Source organism: Gorilla gorilla, chromosome 1 (genome assembly GCF_029281585.2).
Source record: "Gorilla gorilla gorilla isolate KB3781 chromosome 1, NHGRI_mGorGor1-v2.1_pri, whole genome shotgun sequence".
Lineage (NCBI taxonomy): Eukaryota > Metazoa > Chordata > Mammalia > Primates > Hominidae > Gorilla > Gorilla gorilla.
This window is the reverse complement of record NC_073224.2, coordinates 177,537,251-177,556,381: the sequence shown is the minus strand read 5'-3', so window position 1 is coordinate 177,556,381 and position 19,131 is coordinate 177,537,251. Positions and strand designations below refer to the sequence as shown.

General features: G+C 40.8%; 1 protein-coding gene across 3 annotated transcripts; it reads left to right on the top strand.

Moving 5' to 3' along the window:
* The first annotated feature begins 1,622 nt into the window (after nt 1–1,622).
* On the top strand, nt 1,623–18,256 carry USP1 (ubiquitin specific peptidase 1). Of its 3 annotated transcripts, none has more exons than XM_063698147.1 (9): nt 1,623–2,985; nt 6,310–6,548; nt 7,999–8,119; nt 8,706–8,810; nt 9,669–9,829; nt 11,252–11,943; nt 13,871–14,041; nt 14,993–15,194; nt 16,769–18,256. In XM_063698147.1, exons 2-9 carry the CDS (start codon nt 6,379–6,381, stop codon nt 17,502–17,504), a joined length of 2,358 nt encoding a protein of 785 aa, XP_063554217.1. In that variant the 5' UTR covers nt 1,623–2,985; nt 6,310–6,378; the 3' UTR covers nt 17,505–18,256. The 3 variants fall into 3 exon arrangements, with proteins under 3 accessions (XP_063554217.1, XP_055219624.1, XP_004025948.2); XM_055363649.2 differs by having other exon boundaries at nt 1,623–3,080; XM_004025899.5 differs by lacking the exon at nt 1,623–2,985 and adding an exon at nt 3,189–3,918.
* Nucleotides 18,257–19,131: the final 875 nt, after the last annotated feature.

Below are 19,131 nucleotides of genomic sequence, written 5' to 3'. Positions count from 1 at the left end.
ATTTTATATATGGGACTTGAGCATCCTCGGATTTTGATATCCATAACGGTCCTGGAACCAATCCCCCATGGATACCAAGGGATGACTGTACACAGAAACAGTGCCTGCGAAACTTTGGAAGGAAATATGCCTGGCATTTACCCACACAAGACTGACAAATATAGGATTGAGAATGCTATTAAATTCCATTGTTTCCAAAGGGATTAGCTGTCTTTAACAGTGGGGTAGCTGGGGAGCACACAGAAACTAGGAAAAAAGTTTCTGGGCTTAAAAACTCATCTAGGCAAGAACTGTGGCTAGAATTTCTCCCACAAACAACTGACTGAAAGCAAAAGAATGAGAAACATATTAAATTTTTACATTAATCATATTGCCAGAGACACACCAAGCTTCTGCTATTGCTATTGACAAGCACAGTTTTGGAGGTGTTTGATTTTTCTGAAGCAGCATTAGCAGAAACCTCAGTGTCTAGCCACTTGTCCTGTGGGCCTTGACAGACGGGACGTAGGATATGCATGGCACTGGTGCAGATCATAGTGGGTATGGTGTGGTTCTAGGGTCAGCGGTGCACGCAGCTTTCTGATGGTGGAGGTTTCCTAGGCATGGCAGCAGCAGTGTGATTCAGAGACGTCATTTCCTGATCATAGAAGAGTCATTGCTTCCTTGGTGGCCTGGTTCTGGGAAGACTTTGGGACTCATTCCTGAAAAACTAATCTAGAGCCTATTTAATCAACCCTCCCAAGTATTCAATACCTTTGTGTTTATACTAGCTAAAATGGATTCTATTTTCCGCAAATGAATCTTAACTGATACCACACATTGTGTACAGGAAGAATAGTGGCTGCAGACAATAGGATCTCAGGAATATGGGAAAGTAGAATTGCTTATCTGTTCTCGTAGAGTTTGAAAGTAGCAATAATTATGCTAGTACTAGAAAATGAGACACTGCCACTCTGTGGTGCACAATGGCTAAGACTGACCTATATACATTTTCTAATCTTGTCCTTGTGTACTTCGTGATCTGCTGGTTCAACATCTGTTTGTACGTTAAACACCTCAATCTTAATATTCTAAGAACGATGATCCCTCCCATTGAGCCTACTAAGACCCCCATTTTAGCAAGGACCAACACTGAGTTGCTCAGGTTAAAAAAAAAAAAATCGTTACTCGTTTTTTTTTTCTTTTTTTTGGGTGGGAGGGTGGAGGGCAGGGCCTCACACTGCTGCCCAGGCTGGAGTGCAGTGGTGCATCTCGGCTCACTGCAGCCAGGGGATCCTCCTCCCTCATCCTCCCGAGTAGCTGGGACTACAGGCACGTGCCACCACGCACGGCCAATTTTTGGAGTTTTTTGTAGCGATGGGTCTTGCCATGTTGCCCAGGCTGATCTTGAACTCCTGGGTTCAAGCGGTCCACCGGCCCTGGCTACCCGACCTGTTTTTTCTTACATTATCATACAGCCAATCCATCAGTAGAGCTCGTTGGCTGTGCTTAAAATATATCTTGAACCCTACCAGTTTTCAACATCCCACCATCTTATTCCAGACTACCATAATTTATTCCTTGGCTTATTGAACCAGCATCTTGGCTGACCTTTCTGCTGGTACTTTTTTTTTTTTGAGACAGAGTTTTGCTCTGGTTGCCCAGGCTGGAGTGCAGTGGCGCGATCTCAGCTCACCGCAACCTCCGCCTCCTGGGTTCAAGCGATTCTCCTGCCTCAGCCTCCGGAGTAGCTGGGATTACAGGCCTGCGCCACCACGCCCGGCTAATTTTGTATTTTTAGTAGGGACGGGGTTTCTCCATGTTGGTCAGGCTGGTCTCGAGTTCCCGACCTCAAGTGATCAGCCCGCCTCCCAACGTGCTGGGATTACAAGCGTGAGCCACCACGCCCGACCCTGCTTACAATCCCTGCTTGTAAGGTCAACGTGTAATCCCGCCACTCCCCAGCTCAGAATCATCTAACGACTCCCATCGCCTTACTCGGCTTACCCAGGGTCCTGCCTTTCTCACTCATCTCATCTCCTCCCATCTTCTTTCCCAAATTCACTGCGCTCTAAGCGCCCTGGCCTCCTTGCTTCTTTTCAAAACACCAAGCACATTAAGCTTCAGGACGTTTGCAACTTGCTGTTCTCTCTGCCCGCACCATTCTTCCCTCAGATTCCTCCAAGCTTTTTCATTCAGCTCTGCTCAAATGTCAACTCAAAGAGGTCTTTCCAGGCTATTGTATCTATCACTTATCTTAGCGTCACTTATATCTCCCTCTCCAGAATGTAATGCTCCTTTATGACAGGGAATGCCTTTCATCCCTCGCGCCTTGAAAAATGCCTGGCACATAGTAGGCACCTTAAAAATACTTGATTAAATGGATTTGGGCTGAACGTATCCTGCTTAACTGCAGCACTTGAGCTGAGGTCACCTCACCAAAGCAGGCACACAAACACAAAAGGAAGCACACAACCAGATGAGGCCTGCCTGACGCTCCTGAACCCTTTGGGAGGGCTCGCGCGGGAACCCTGGGAAGCTCCCGCGGCCGGAGCTGGGCCTGAAACTGTTCTTTCATTTCCTCCTACGGCCGAGAAGGGAAAGGGGTAAACAGGCTAAAGTGAGGCGAGCAGGGGCTGAGGAGCGGGCCTCAGCTCTACAGCATTCGCCTGAGAATGTACTGTAATCCGTGGCAGCGCCTTGTCTCATTGGATGGCCCTAGGCCTAGTGCGGCCGCGACTCCGAACTGAAAGCCCGGGAGCGGCAGCGTCCAGCCGGGCAGCCATTTTCCGAAGCTGCTCTCTTGGTAACCCCGCCCGGGCGCGTACGCACGAACGGAGGCGGGGCTTACCGCGAGGGCCTCGCTCCGGAAGCCGCACCCTCCGCGGCGTCCCACCGTCGAGGATTAACAAAACGCCAAACAAGATTTTAACAGTCGGCAGCGAAAGCGCGCACTCGAGCGCCAATGAGAGCGGAAGGAGGGGCACCTCGCCTGAGGAACACTCCGTATGTCGAACAATGATTGGCTAGAGCCCACCTTTCTTCTTTTTTGCTATTAGATGGGCTTGCTGCTCCCGCCCATCTAATTGGCTTTGGTCTAGGTACTTCTGATTGGCTTCCCCCGGGCGGTGGGAGGCGCGGTTTTGGGGATTGTTCATCATGGATTGGTGAATTTGGGCTCCTTCTCGAGGCGGTGGCCCATCCTGTCTGCTCTCTGTCCCGTCTCCCGACCCGTACGCTTTTCCCTCAACTCGCGCGCACGAATGGTTAAAAAAAGGGTGTGAGGCTCGAGCCCGCCAGCCAGGCCGCTAGCACCTCGCGCGCGCCCTCAGCGAGGACCCGCAAGAGCTGCCCGGCTCTGTGCCTGCGTTGTTTGAAACTGTGGAACCCGTTAGGCTTTTGGGGAACTACAGTCCCAGCTGGCTCCGGAGCCCGTGCGTGCCAGGGGCGAGTGGCCGTCGCGAGACGGCTTCTGCCTTTCGTGTCTCTGCAGCGTGGAGACTGGAACCGGCAATTTCAAAGGACGCCACATTCAATCGCAGCGCTGGCGCGGGCGGAGGCTAAAACACGGGGGTCCTGAGACTGAGGAAAACGCGCCAAGTTCCCCTCGGTGGCGGAGTGCTAAAGACCCTAGCGGTTCAGGCGTTCGGCGAGCGGGGCCGCTGCTTGTTGCGCTCCTGGCTCTCCCGGGGCGGGCGCAGATGGGCGCCGCTCCCGGGATGTAGTTGGTGTTGGTGCAAGGCGGGAGCGAGCGGCGATCGGGGTTCCCGCTCTTGGGAGCGGATGGTCACTCCCCCGCGGGGAGGGCGAGCCGACCAGATTTTCCTGGGGCCGGGGACCCGGCGGGCTCGGGGCAGGGACTCACCTGTCGCACCCACACTCATTCGGGTTGGACTTGCCGGCGTCACCGCCGCGGACTTCGCTTTGGGCCATGACCAGGTAAGGAGGGCCTGGGAGGAGGGGCCGGCGCCCGGGCGCGGGGGCAAGTTCGGCCGGCGCGGGAGAGGAGCTGCCGGGGAGACCCCGGGACCGTGTTGGCCTCGCACCCTGGTCGACCTGCTAGCGGGAGCCGTGTGTGCCTCGGGCGTGGCGCCTGTCTTGCCGCCGCCGGGACGCGAGAAGGCAGGTGCGGGCTGGGCGTAAATAGGCCAACTCCGCGGCGAGGGCGCCCGGCGCGGGGGTGTGGGCCGAGGACGCCGCCGCCAGCCTCCCCCGACCGGGCAGCCCGGTCGCTGCTCGTCCTTCCAGCTTTCTTTCCGTTCCCGAGAGCGGTGAAGGATGGGGAGAAAGAAACGTTTCCACGCAGGTTGCCCTGTGTCGGTAATTGCGAAATTTTACCGCGCATTTTCTTTCACTTACACTTTTTCAAGAAGTGTTTAGAACGCCGCGTGTCTTAAACCTTGGCGAAGATGTCCTTGTAGATTTTTCTTGAAAAATCGGAATCGAGTTGTGTCATCTTATAAAGAATTTAAAACTATTGGGACTGAGTGTTCACGCTGTCAACAGATAATGGTCGATTCGTCGTGCTTTCTGCGAAAGTTGATTTAGTTACAGGAGAAATATTTTGGATGTAACAGCCCCCCAGTTACAAGGAAAGCCAGGAGCAAGAAATAGCAAGGAAGATACTGCACCTGGCAAAATGTTACATTCTCGGTGTGAGCTTTGCTTTGAGGGGCTAGGAGGTTTGGTTTTTTGATTAAGCTGACTATCTTTATTTCACCTACCTAATCATTCTTCCTTTCTGTGTAGTCTGGTTATTCTGTCGGTTTGAGATCCAGTTTCTGTCATCCATTAAATTGGCTCTCGAGAAAAACGTTTTATCAGAATCATTAATGCTTGGCGATCCCTGAGAACTTAGCGCAGGTTGGTTTATCATTCAGAAGACAGCGCTTCCTCAGAAGCATTAGGTAGACAGGAGAGTAAGTGAAGTTGGAGACAGAATGGGGAGATGGATCAGCTTTCCAGTGCTTCCTGACTTGGGTCTCAGAAATGGTTTCAGTGCTGAGTTCAGTATGAATTCCTAGATCAGTGTCAGCCATGTGAAATGCTTATTAAGGATGAAATTTGAGTGAGTCTTGTGTAGTTATTTTATTACTCTGCATTTTAAATTTGAAACTCGTTGCTGAAGTTTTGGGCTTTAAGTAATTTTGTGGTAGTACTCTAGTCAGATAATTTTTCCTTCCATGTCCTGAAAAATAGGCCTGATGTAGAAAATATTAACTCCTACACTCCTACAAATGTTGCCATTTTTTTTCATGTGCAAGTTTTACTTTAAAACAGTGTGGGAAAGTTGCAAATGGCAAACCAAATCATCTTTTTTTCCTACTCAAAGCACTATTTTTAAAATCCAAAGTTTTTTAAAAAGTTTGGAAAACGAGTATTGTGGTTTCTAGTGCATTAAGAATTGGATTTACACAAAGTGCATCGAACAATTTTTTATATCACGGTCTCAACTTTGCTTGTGTTTTATCTTTCACTTACGGTTTTAGGTATAACTTAACACCATCTCTATGCCTTGAATGCAAATTATTCTTTAATAAGCGTTTTAGGTACTTTATTTTCATGTATTCATGTTAATAACTAGAAAAGGCATTGGAAGAGAGGACTCATCGTCCAGCACTACTTTGATTTTCCATTCATCCTTTCCTACCTTGTACTTGAGAATTAGAGGTGGTAGTGCTCAGTCAATATTTTCTGAATGAATAATTATAATGAAATATTAAGGTTTTTTTTGTTTGAGACGAAGTCTTGCTCTATGGCCCAGGCTGGAGTGCAATGGCACGATCTCGGCTCACTGCAACCTCCGCCTCCCAGGTTCAAGGGATTCTCCTGTCTCAGCCTCCTGAGTAGCTGGGATTACAGGCGCCCGCCAGCACGCCCGGCTAATTTTTGTATTTTTAGTAGAGTTGGGGTTTCACCATGTTGGTCAGGCTGGTCTCGAACTCCTGACCTCGTGATCCACTCGCTTCGGCCTTCCAAAGTGCTGGGATTACAGGCGTGAGCCATCGCTTCCGGCCCTTGAAATAAGTTTTTACTACTTATACTATTTTACTGTAGGTCTACTAAATAGGATATTTTGTAATGCGACCCTTAATCCATAGCAGGCTGATTTTAAAAATTCAGTAGCTTCTGTTTTTTGTTCTTTAAGAACAGTGTGGTATGCTTCTTCATTTAAGCAATAAATATTGAGTGCTTATTGGCAGGCATTAGGTTTTCAAATATTAATTTCTAATTTGTACCATTCCCTTGGTGAATTTGTTTTCAAAATTGATGATTTTGTTGCCAAAACTGATAACCAAAAACTAATGAAACTTTCTCTGTGATTAACAGATATAATTGGTGATTACAACTTTCCTCTATAAATTAACTCTTGACACTCCTTGGGATTTGAAGAAAAAAATGCCTGGTGTAATACCTAGTGAAAGTAATGGACTTTCAAGAGGTAGCCCTTCAAAGAAAAACAGACTTTCCTTAAAGTTTTTTCAGAAAAAGGAAACTAAGAGAGCTTTGGATTTCACAGATTCTCAAGAAAATGAAGAAAAAGCTTCTGAATATAGAGCATCTGAAATGTATGTATCTTACATTTCTGTACTTTAAAAATTCTACAGTGAAGCAGCAGTGAACTTGGTTGACAACTCCAGTCTGACTTGATAGTCTATAGCGGCACAAAAAAGTACGCTTCAGTGTACTTCTTAGTCAAATCTAGCAGTTTATAGTAGGAACAGCAAAACTGGTGGTTCCCCGTAGGAATCACATCCATAATGTTTAACTCATGAACACTGTGCTCAGCCATTTAGACTAACTTGGAGAAATATTTATTGACTAAAATTGTCTTTCTGAGTTTAAATTTGATTATTTGTAGTGCAAAACATCTGTGTAGGCGTAAAAGGTTTTATATATATATATATATTTGGTTCAGAAGACTTGACAGTTATAAGACATTTTAAACTCTGTGGTCATGTAACTAGTCATACCTGTTGGAGGCGTATGATTGCAAATTATAAAAATAAACTTAAAAATAAGTAATGCTTTTGATGCAAATAAATTATTTAGCTACAGAAAATAAATCAGAACAAAGTGGAATACTTTATTCCACCACCAGCAGCTCTAGCTGGAGTCTGTACTACTTCCCTGTTTAACATATAGGCACTGCTGGGTGACTAAGGTGGATTTGGTCCCATGTGTTAATTTCCTAATAGCTATCAATAACCAGTTGAGGAGATTTCTGAGAGTGAACCTTTTGTTTATCAGCATTCATACTTCTGAATACTTTGAGGTGCTAGAGTAATAATAGCTAGCAATCGTAAAATAAATGAAAATACTGGAAGGACCTAGTGGTGTTTTTTTTGTTGTTAAAGAAGTAAAAGAATAGTAAACTTAAAGCATTTGTTTTTTGAGATGGGGTCTCCTTGTGTTGCCCAGGCTGGTCTTGAACTCCTGGGCTCGAGCAGTCCTCCCAAGTAGCTGGAATTACATGTCAATGCCCCCACAGCCACATTCTGAACATTTTATTTTTAAGTGAGGGATAGCTGCATATTTTTTTTTTTTTTTTTACCAGCAGGAAGTCATATATAATTCTCTTCATAGACTTTCTTTCCTCTGAATTCTTATTAATAGAATCTTACTTAGTGCAGCCTCTCCCAAATATTGTCATGGTTAGTTTATTCCCAGGTTTCTGTTCAGTTAAACTACTTGATTAAAATGTCAAAGTAGATGAAACAAATCACAGTCTCTCAGTTCCTCAATTTTCTACTCTGTAAAATAGGATTAACATCCTTTTAAGGGAATTGTTCTGTGGCTTGTTATGTGTAATAATGTTTTTAAATGCTTTTAAAACTTTTATTCTGGGCATATAGCAATTTTTGAGCCTGTATTTCTTAAAATGTCATCTGAACAAGATTCACATACTTTTCAGATTATACAACTTTTGGGAAAAGACTAAATCTACAGAAGTAATATTTTCACCTTGCTTCTTTAAGATAACTACTTGATTATCGTTCTCCCTTCTATATTTCATAGTGATCAAGTTGTTCCTGCAGCACAGTCTTCACCTGTAAACTGTGAGAAGAGAGAAAACTTGTTACCATTTGTGGGACTGAATAATCTCGGCAATACTTGCTATCTTAATAGTATACTTCAGGTAAATTGACAATTTTGCTATATCATAAAGCTTTAGTAGGCAAAGATTGATGTAGCATTTAATGTTTCTGAGTTATTGGAGGACTTTAATGTCCATACTGTCTTTGCCTTTGATTGTTAATAGACCAGAATAGGCTAAAATAATAAGTTGCATGTTATTAAACTTCCTTTGGGGTAAGAGAAAATGATAGACTAAATAAAGGTGGGATAGCAAAATTGAGTAGACCTTAAGTGGAAGGTCAAACCTTTAATTTCTTTCTCTGATTCCTGGTGCTACAGTGTGATATGTGTCTTATCCCTTGGAAGTAACGTTGGTGTTGTGTTGTGTGTCCGTTGGCGTTGTGTTGTGTGTCCTTGTAACCTTAAAGTCTTAGCAATATCTGCCCAGGTGCAGTGCTTTGTGCTAATGAGGGAAGACACTGGGCTACTACTGATGAAGTGGAGAACAAATTTTGACACAAAACTTAATCTCAGAATTTTAGGGTAACACATGTTAAAAGTGCTCTATAGAAAGCATGATGTTGTTTTAATGATTTTACGTGTATTGTTTGTTCAGTAAACACTTAAGACAGTCTCACTTTTTATAGGTATTGTATTTTTGTCCCGGTTTTAAATCTGGAGTAAAGCACTTATTTAATATTATTTCAAGGAAGAAAGAAGCTCTAAAGGATGAAGCCAATCAAAAAGACAAGGTAAGAAAAATAAAGAACAGAAAATAATGTAAAAAGCAAAAGTAAATTAATGGAAATTTACTTGCCTGGAAATGAAGAGGACTGGGGGGTGGATGACAAAGATTATTTCTCTGTTAACGAGCTATTGTCAGGCAATTATTTTTCATTCTTTCAAGGTGGCTAACTAGATAATTCCCTTTTACAATGTTTGCTCCTGTAATGTGTGTATCAAACTTTTGTTACTTGTATACTATATATTACTGTATACTATAATCACAATATGTCATACCCATGTACAACTTATTTACCCATTGTGTTTTCAAATTGAGTTAAAATTTAAATACAGTGTATTTAAAGAAATCTTTAACTTCCCTAATTAAAAAACCATTGTAATTCACATAAATAGTAATTCATAATTCCTCTTAAAATTACAAAAAAGACCAGGCGTGGTGGCTCATGCCTGTAATCCCAGCAGTTTGGGAGGTCAAGGTGGGTGGTGGATTGCTTGAGCGCAAGAGTTTGAGACCAGCCTGGGTAACATGGCAAGACCCTGTCTTTACTAAAAATACAAAAACTAGTAGGGCCTCGTGGTGTGAGCCTGTAGTTCCAGCTAATTGGGAGGCTGAGGTGGAGGATTGCTTGAGCCCAGGAGGTTGAGGCTCCAGTGAGCCGCGATCAAGCCACTGCACTCCAGCCTGGGCGACAGAGACCCTGTCTCAAAATAAAAAAATAAAAAATAAGGCTTATTTGTACATCCCTTAAAATTAGTGCTATTATGCAACTTAGGAAACCTAGTATTCTTAAGTGAGACAAAGACAAAGGGGGAAGGTACTTAATTTGTTCATAAAATTATTGGTTTGTGTGTTTCTTTCTTGACAGGGAAATTGCAAAGAAGATTCTTTGGCAAGTTATGAATTGATATGCAGTTTACAGTCCTTAATCATTTCAGTTGAACAGCTCCAGGCTAGTTTTCTCTTAAATCCAGAGAAATATACTGATGAACTTGCCACTCAGCCAAGGCGACTGCTTAACACACTCAGGTATAGCCTATAATATAATTTTAGGGTTTCAATTTAGCTACTTGTTTATATCCTTGGAGGAGAATGACATGTGAAGAAACAGGAATAAAGGGCAAGGAAAGTAGAAACTCTAGGTCCACAGTCCTTTATATCCCAGAGACTCTGAATACTGGAAATTTTTTTCATAAATTTGGTGCTAAATTCGTTAGATCTGAATATATTATATGAGGCTTTTTATAGTCATTCATATTTATCTCTAACGTGAATATTCATACATGCTTCTATAGAAGTAGTAATGTGTTTAATTATAGAGTACTCCCATATCAAGTCGATGATAAATATTTTACTTATATGCCATATAATCATTGAATCTGAAAATGTCTGAATTTCTAAATGCGTGGTCCTAAGGATTTCACATTAGGAATTATAGGACTATATTCAAAATATGTGTAAGAACTGTAAATTCCAAATATTCTATTTTTATATGTGATTAGAGGAGAACTGTTGGCTAACTGGATTAGATTGCTTTTTTGGTATTTTCTTAAAAATGAAACTTTACATATAAAATAGCCTTATTCAAATACAATTATAGGGCAAGTCTTTAAAACAATCACTTAAGCATTTAGTTTAAAAATAGAACTAGGTGCAATATATTGCTATACCTTAGTTAAGAGGTATGGTAGGCCGGTCACAGCTCACACTTGTAATCCCAGCACTTTGGGAGGCGAAGGTAGGTGGGTCATTTGAGGTCAGGAGTTCAAGACCAGTGTGGCCAACATGGTGAAACCCTGCCCCTACTAAAAATACAAAAATTAGCTGGGTGTGGTGGTTTGCACCTGTAGTCCCACCTACTCGGGAGACTGAGGCAGGAGAATTGCTTGAACCCGGGAGGCGGCGGTTGCAGTGAGCCAAGATTGCGCCACTGCAGTCCAGTCTGGGCAACAGATCAAGACCCTTGTCTCCAAAAAAAAAAAAAAAAAAAAAAATGCCATTGTAGCGTGGTGGCCAAGAGTGGGTTTGAATACTGGCTTTTCATCCTAAGTAGTTCTGTGACCTTGGGCAAGTTATTTAACCTGTCTGTGCCTCAGTGCTTGTGTCTGTCAGTAATGGTGATAATAGTACCTCATAGGGTTATTGTGAAGATAATGTATACATAGGAGATAAAAAACATTTTGACTAAAACCTGGTGTATGGTAAGCATTATCTAAGTATTAGTTATTAATATATTTAGAAGAGGATCAAAGTATTATAATGAAAATAGGGTACAATTTACTCTTACTTTTAGTTACAGGTAAGAAATTCCAAATTAGTGCTGAATAAATGTCTTGACATTTAAAAAATGAAATAATTTATGATTTTCCTTACCTGAATTAATTTCTATATAGACTTTATGTACTGTATCTTCAAAAATAGAATAGATGAAATGGAAATTTTTATTTATAGGGAACTCAACCCTATGTATGAAGGATATCTACAGCATGATGCACAGGAAGTATTACAGTGTATTTTGGGAAACATTCAAGAAACATGCCAGCTCCTAAAAAAAGAAGAAGTAAAAAATGTGGCAGAATTACCTACTAAGGTGGAAGAAATACCTCATCCGAAAGAGGAAATGAGTGGTATTAACAGCATGGAGATGGACAGTATGAGGCATTCTGAAGACTTTAAAGAAAAACTCCCAAAAGGAAATGGGAAAAGAAAAAGTGACACGGAATTTGGTAACATGAAGAAAAAAGTTAAAGTATCCAAGGAACACCAGTCATTGGAAGAGAACCAGAGACAAACTAGATCAAAAAGAAAAGCTACAAGTGATACATTAGAGAGTCCTCCTAAAATAATTCCCAAGTATATTTCTGAAAATGAGAGTCCAAGACCCTCACAAAAGAAATCAAGAGTTAAAATAAATTGGTTAAAGTCTGCAACTAAGCAACCCAGCATTCTTTCTAAATTCTGTAGTCTGGGAAAAATAACAACAAACCAAGGAGTCAAAGGACAATCTAAAGAAAATGAATATGATCCTGAAGAGGACTTGGGGAAGTGTGAAAGTGATAACACAACTAATGGTTGTGGACTTGAATCTCCAGGAAATACTGTTACACCTGTAAATGTTAATGAAGTTAAACCCATAAACAAAGGTTAGTATAATTCTTAGACTTTGATAGGTAGAAGTATTAGCAGCTACAGAATTAGAATTTTCTCTTCCTGGATACATGTACAATATAATCTCTGGCTAAAATTGTTTCAAGAGAAGGAAATTTAACACTGAGTGTGAAGTATGGTGTTTTAAGTGCTATGCTTAGATTAGTGTGTGTGTATATATTGTATACATACATATGTGTGTATGTGTGTGTGTGTAATGTCATTAAAGTAATTTTAACTTATAGCTTATAAAGTAGGGAGGTTCGGCCAGGTATGTTAGCTCGCACCTGCAATCCCAGTACTTTGGGAGGCCTAGGCGGGCAGATCACCTGAGGTCAGGAGTTCAAGAGCAGCCTGGTCAACATGGTGAAACCCCATCTCTACTAAAAATGCAAAACTTAGCCAGGCATGGTGGTGTACGCCTGTAGTCCCAGCTACTTGAGAGGCTGAGGCAGGAGAATCGCCTGAAACCGGGAGGTGGAGGTTGCAGTGAGCCAGTATTATGGCACTGCACTCCAGCCTGGGGCGACAGAGCAAGACTCTGTCTCAAAAAAAAAAAAAAAACAAATAATAATAAAGTAGGAAAGTTTAGTATATTTTAATGTACATTTAAGAGTACATTTCCCTTTATGCAGTGTTTGACATAAACTGATGAAGGACATTGCATTTAGTGAAATTTTAAAAGTAGAGACTAAGTACAGTCATGTGTTGCTTAACAACAGGGATATGTTCTGAGAAATGTGCTGTTTCATTGTGTGAATTTCACGGTGTACTTACACAACTAGATGCTAGAGCGTACTACACAACTAGCCTATATAGTATAGACGAGGGTATCTAATCTTTTGGCTTCCTTGGGCCACACTGGAAGAAGTGTCTTGGGCCACACACAGAATACACTAATGATAGCTGATGAGCCAAAAAAAAAAAAAAAAATCAAAAAGTCTCATAATGTTTTAAGAAAGTTTATGAATTTGTTATGGGCTACAGGCAAGCTTTGCATGGCCTGTTGCTCCTAGGCAACAAACCTGTATAGCATGTAACTACTGAATACTGTAGGCAACTGTAGCACAATGGTATTTGTGTATCTAAGACGTATCTAAGCATAGATATGTAAACATAGGTACAGTAAAAATAATCATAGACTACTGTCATATGCGGTCCATTGTTAAATAATTGAAACGTTGGTAGGTGGTGCATAACTGTAAGTTACACGATACTTGAACTAGATTTTTACCTAGTTTTGTCCAGATCTACAGATATCAGGGAAAATGTGTAATATTGATATAATGAATAGTTTTACAGAAAATGTCATCCTTATTCTGGGTTTATTCTATGGGGAGGTGTCTGTAGGAAGGGAGTTACAATACAACTGACTTTTTTTTATTTTTTATTTTTTTTATTTTTTTGGAGACAGAGTTTTGCTGTTGTTGCCCAGGCTAGAGTGCAATGGCATGATCTTGGCTCACTGCAACCTCCACCTCCCGGGTTCAAGCGATCCTCCTGCCTCAGCCTCCCGAGTAGCTGTGATTACTACAGGCATGCGCCACCACACCCGGCTAATTTTGTATTTTTACTGGAGACAGGGTTTCTCCATGTTGGTCAGGCTGGTCTTGAACTCCCGACCTCAGGTGATCTGCCCGCCTCAGCCTCCCAAAGTCTTGGGATTACAGGCTTAAGCCACTGTGCTCGGCCTACAACTGACTTCTTTTAGAGACAGTTAGTAATTCATAGTCAGTTTTATCTTTACAGGGACCTTAAATTTCATTAATAGGGTACCTCTAATAAGTTAATAATGCTAATAAGCTGATCTATGAAAATGGAACTGTTATTTATGATATACTTTATTTAAATGGAAAATTGGTTATTTGGAATATAATGAGAAACTAATCTGTATAGACTTACATTTTCCTATTTTCATTTTAGGTGAAGAACAAATTGGTTTTGAGCTAGTGGAGAAATTATTTCAAGGTCAGCTGGTATTAAGGACGCGTTGCTTGGAATGTGAAAGTTTAACAGAAAGAAGAGAAGATTTTCAAGACATCAGTGTGCCAGTACAAGAAGATGAGCTTTCCAAAGTAGAGGAGAGTTCTGAAAGTAAGCAAAATTGGAGTCTTGTGTGGACCATGATGGAATATTTATAATTCTTTAACAACACAAAGTTTAATAGTAGCTAGTGTAATTAGGGAGGGGAAAAAAGCTAGCTTTTAGTGTCTAATGTAACCTTTCTGCTTATCTGGCTTCACTTATAAATGGTTAGCATTTGGGAAATTGTGACATCTTGATTTTGATATAGAGTGTGTTAGAATGGAAAACTGAAATGCTTTAATAAGTGTACTTTTGGGAACCTGAGTCTTTCAGAGCTACTGAGGTTTTTAATTTTTTTGAGATGGAGTCTTGCTGGGTTGCCCAGGCTGGAGTGCAGTGGCGTGATCTCGGCTCACTGCAAGCTCTGCCTTCTGGGTTCATGCTATTCTCCTGCCTCAGCCTCCCGAGTAGCTGGGACTGCAGGTGCCCACCACCACGCCTGGCTAATTTTTTGTATTTTTAGTAGAGACGGGGTTTCACCATGTTAGCCAGGGTGGTCTCAATCTCCTGACCTCATGATCTGCCCGCCTTGGCCTCCCAAAGTGCTGGGATTACAGGCGTGAGCCACCGCGCCTGGCCTACTGAGGTTGTTTTTAACACAATAATTGAGCCACTGTTGTGTCTAGAGCATACCACAAAATATGGAAATACCATAGGAAATAATCATGAGACAGGTTTACCTGTCGCATATTGAAAGTTGGCAATTAAATGTAAACAGACTAGGCTTATTTTGTTTTTGCTGTCTATCATATTTTTTCGCTGATCAAACATATTTAAAAGATATGTATACTGTTGAGGATGCACTTATGAAAGTAGTTTCTGAAAGTAAAAAAATCTCTTTAGTTATTTAGGAATGGGTCGGTCAATTGAAATTAAATGCTAATTTTGAACATGAAACTTTGTGGTTTATTTTTTGAATGCCTGAGAGAAGTATTTGAGTGAAAGGATTCTCTTTTTTAGTTTCTCCAGAGCCAAAAACAGAAATGAAGACCCTGAGATGGGCAATTTCACAATTTGCTTCAGTAGAAAGGATTGTAGGAGAAGATAAATATTTCTGTGAAAACTGCCATCATTATACTGAGGCTGAACGAAGTCTTTTGTTTGACAAAATGCCTGAAGTTATAACTATTCATTTGAAGTGCTTTGCTGCTAGTGGTTTGGAGTAAGTATTGTAAATAAGAACTATATGAAGAAAATGAGCTGCTGTAGAAGATAAGTCTTGTTCAAAATGCTGTAATAGTAGGAATATAAAGTACTGAAATGAAGTAGATTGTAAAGATTGCTTCAGTAAAGTTTTGTTCTTATTAACAGTTTCCCTGTAAAAATGAAACAACTTAAATCCTTTTGATATGAATACATATTCTATTAAGTATGATTTCTTCTTTTTTTTTTGAAACAGGGTCTCATTCCAGTTGTCCAGGCTGGAGTGTAGTGGCACAGCCTCAGCTCATTGCAGTCTTGACCTCCCAGGCTCAGGTGGTTCTCCCACCTCAGCCTTCTGAGTAGCTGGGACTACAGGTGCATGCCACCATGCCCAGCTAATTTTTTGTATTTTTAGTAGAGACAGGATTTCACCATGTTGCCCAGTCTGGTCTTGAACTTCTGGACTCAAGCAATCCACCTGCCTTAGCCTCACAAAGTGCTGGGATTACAGGCGTGAGCCACCATGCCCGGCCAGTTTCTTTATTCATCTTTTCATATTCATTCCCTCTTAGATGTTAGTAGCAGAATTCAGTAGAACTGACTGAAGCAGGGAACAAATTTTGTATACATCAAGATTTTTTTGAAGGGGCGGGAAAGGCTAAATTCTTCCTAGTTTTAAGGTAAGCCAGGAAATCAAACTAGTCTTTCAACAGTTTGAGAAAAAATGATTGTTTTGGATAGTCTGTGTTTTTTTCTGACATGTGTAATGCCATTGTATATGTGACTCCTTTGTACATTAGTTGCTTGTTTGAAATTACCACGAGGGCTTCACAGTAGCTCTCTCACACTTGATTATGTCAGAAGATAACATATAGCCCCTTATTCAGTGGACCTTCCCTTTGCTAATAGTATAAAATACTATTTTATTTACTTTCCCGAATTTTGGTAGAGAAAAACTTCACACTAAAAATGACTAAAATGGGCTGGGCGTGGGTGGCTCACACCTGTAATCCTAGCACTTTGGGAGGCTGAGATGGATGGCTTGCACCCAGGAGTTCAAGACCAGCCTGGGCAACATGACAAAACCCTATCTCTACAAAAAATACACAAACTAGTTTGGCGTGGTGGCGGGCACTTGTGGTCCCAACTACTAAGGAGGCTGAGGAGGAGGAGCCTGAGGTGGGAGGATCACTTGAGTCCAGAAGGAGCCATGATTGCACCACTGCAGTCAGCCTGGGTGACAGACCCTGCCTTAAAAAAAACCCAAAACTTAACATTTTTGATTCCAGTTCAGTCTATTTAAAATACCATTTATTTTCTTAACTGCACAAAATTAGGAAAATAAAGGAAAAAATACAGTTATTTCCTTCACAGAAATGCCTGAATATTAGCAGTTATTTAAGTATTTTTTTGTTTCTGCATATATTATAAATATTATTCAAAGTTGGGGTCTTGTTTTGATTCTGCTTTTCTGATATATGAACACTGGATATTAAGGGTTCATTCAGATTTTTACTTGGTTTCAGATTGGGGTATAACATTTTGAATTTAAAATAGAACTGCAGGAAACCTTTTCTTTTTTTCCTCCCAAAGGTTTGATTGTTATGGTGGTGGACTTTCCAAGATCAACACTCCTTTATTGACACCTCTTAAATTGTCACTAGAAGAATGGAGCACAAAGCCAACTAACGACAGCTATGGATTATTTGCGGTTGTGATGCATAGTGGCATTACAATTAGTAGTGGGCATTACACTGCTTCTGTTAAAGTCACTGACCTTAACAGTTTAGAACTAGATAAAGGAAATTTTGTGGTTGACCAAATGTGTGAAATAGGTAAGCCAGAACCATTGAATGAGGAGGAAGCAAGGGGTGTGGTTGAGAATTATAATGATGAAGAAGTGTCGATTAGAGTTGGTGGAAATACACAGCCAAGTAAAGTTTTGAACAAAAAAAATGTAGAAGCTATTGGACTTCTTGGAGGACAAAAGAGCAAAGCAGATTATGAGCTATACAACAAAGCCTCTAATCCTGATAAGGTTGCTAGTACAGCGTTTGCTGAAAATAGAAATTCTGAGACTAGTGATACTACTGGGACCCATGAATCTGATAGAAACAAGGAATCCAGTGACCAAACAGGCATTAATATTAGTGGATTTGAGAACAAAATTTCATATGTAGTGCAAAGCTTAAAGGAGTATGAGGGGAAGTGGTTGCTATTTGATGATTCTGAAGTCAAAGTTACTGAAGAGAAGGACTTTCTGAATTCTCTTTCCCCTTCTACATCTCCTACTTCTACTCCTTACTTGCTATTTTATAAGAAATTATAGAGTGAGTGTATTTTCCTTGTGTATATATTAAACACACCCATACAAACATTGGTAAAGTTGATTACATCAAAGAATCTTTAGCTTATCTTTTGAAGCTACTGGATATTGGTCTCTCTAGGTTTTTATATAGTGAAATTTGAATTACTGAAAACCATGTTAATTTTTAGAACTCATTTTCCTCAGTAGAGACTAGTGATGCATTAGCTTCTGGGAACAAACTTGTATCGGTTCTTAATTAAATTATCCAAAACGGAGGCATTTAAACACTTGGATTTACACCAGTCTTTTGTGTTTGCTTTTTAAAATAAAGTGCTCGTATTTGTATTCTCCATATTTTGGAGTAATTATCTACATGATGTTTATAGTTCCTGTGGTTTTTCACCCAAGAAGCAGAATCTCATTCAGTACATTTAGTTTTATAAGAGTCATGAAGCTAAATCCTTGGGCTATGTCAGAGGCACAAAGTCTAGAATGTGTGTATTCACAATGGTCTATGTACATTTTGTGCCTTGATTCACTTAGAAAAGTGTCTCAGAAAACCTGGACAGTTCGCTTCTACACAAGAATTTTATATGTATTTATGAAGATGATTCTGTACCCTAGTATATCTTTTTGGGCATGGACTAATTTGTATCTGTTTAACTCATATTATGCACGATCTGTATATAGTACATCAAACTTAGAGGTGTGACCTTAAATTTAACTTTTTTTAAAAACCGGGAGGTCAATAAAATTTAAACTGCTTAACTATGTATATGAATATTTGAATTTTTTACTTGTATATTTTTATAAATACAGCTGAATTTTCTTAAAGCGAGTAAGTGTGTGTATATATATATATGTATATATATGAGAGAATAAGCATGCATAATTACCTTTATTACTGAATACTTTGACAGTGCGGGAGTTTTTCAGAGAGGAGAAATTGTGCTTAGTCCAGCCAAGCTGTCATACTTAAAAGAGGTTTATAATGAAATCTGTTGCATCTAATTGTCCTTTAAAGTAGACATGATTTAATGGAATCCAAAACTGGAAAAGTTAAGATGATGCTTTGGGCACACACAAAAACTTGGTTAAAATTTCATTTTAAACTAGTATACTGAAGTGGTAAGTGATGAATGATTTCATGACTTGTTAAGGGACATTCTTGGTACTAAGTTTTTCCTAGAAATGATTCTAAATATGTAAATGCTATTGGGATAACACTATAATACCCCATTTCAACAAGGAGTACCTTCTCAACTAAAAAAAAAAATCGCAGTAGGCTGGGCGCAGTGGCTCACGCCTGTAATCCCAGCACATTGGGAGGCTGAGGCTGGTGGATCACGAGGTCAGGAGATCGAGATCATCCTGGCTAACACATGAAATCCCGTCTCTACTAAAAATACAAAAAATTAGCCGGGCGTGGTGGCAGGCATCTGTAGTCCCAGCTACTCAGGAGGCGGAGGCAGGAGAATGGCATGAACCCAGGAGGCGGAGCTTGCAGTGAGCCGAGATTGCGCCACTGCACTCCAGCCTGGGCAACAGAGCGAGACTCCGTCTCAAAAAAAAAAAAAAAAAAAAAATCACAGTTACATAATGTCTTATATTCTTTCATAGGATGATGAGATGATAAAGTCACGGTTCT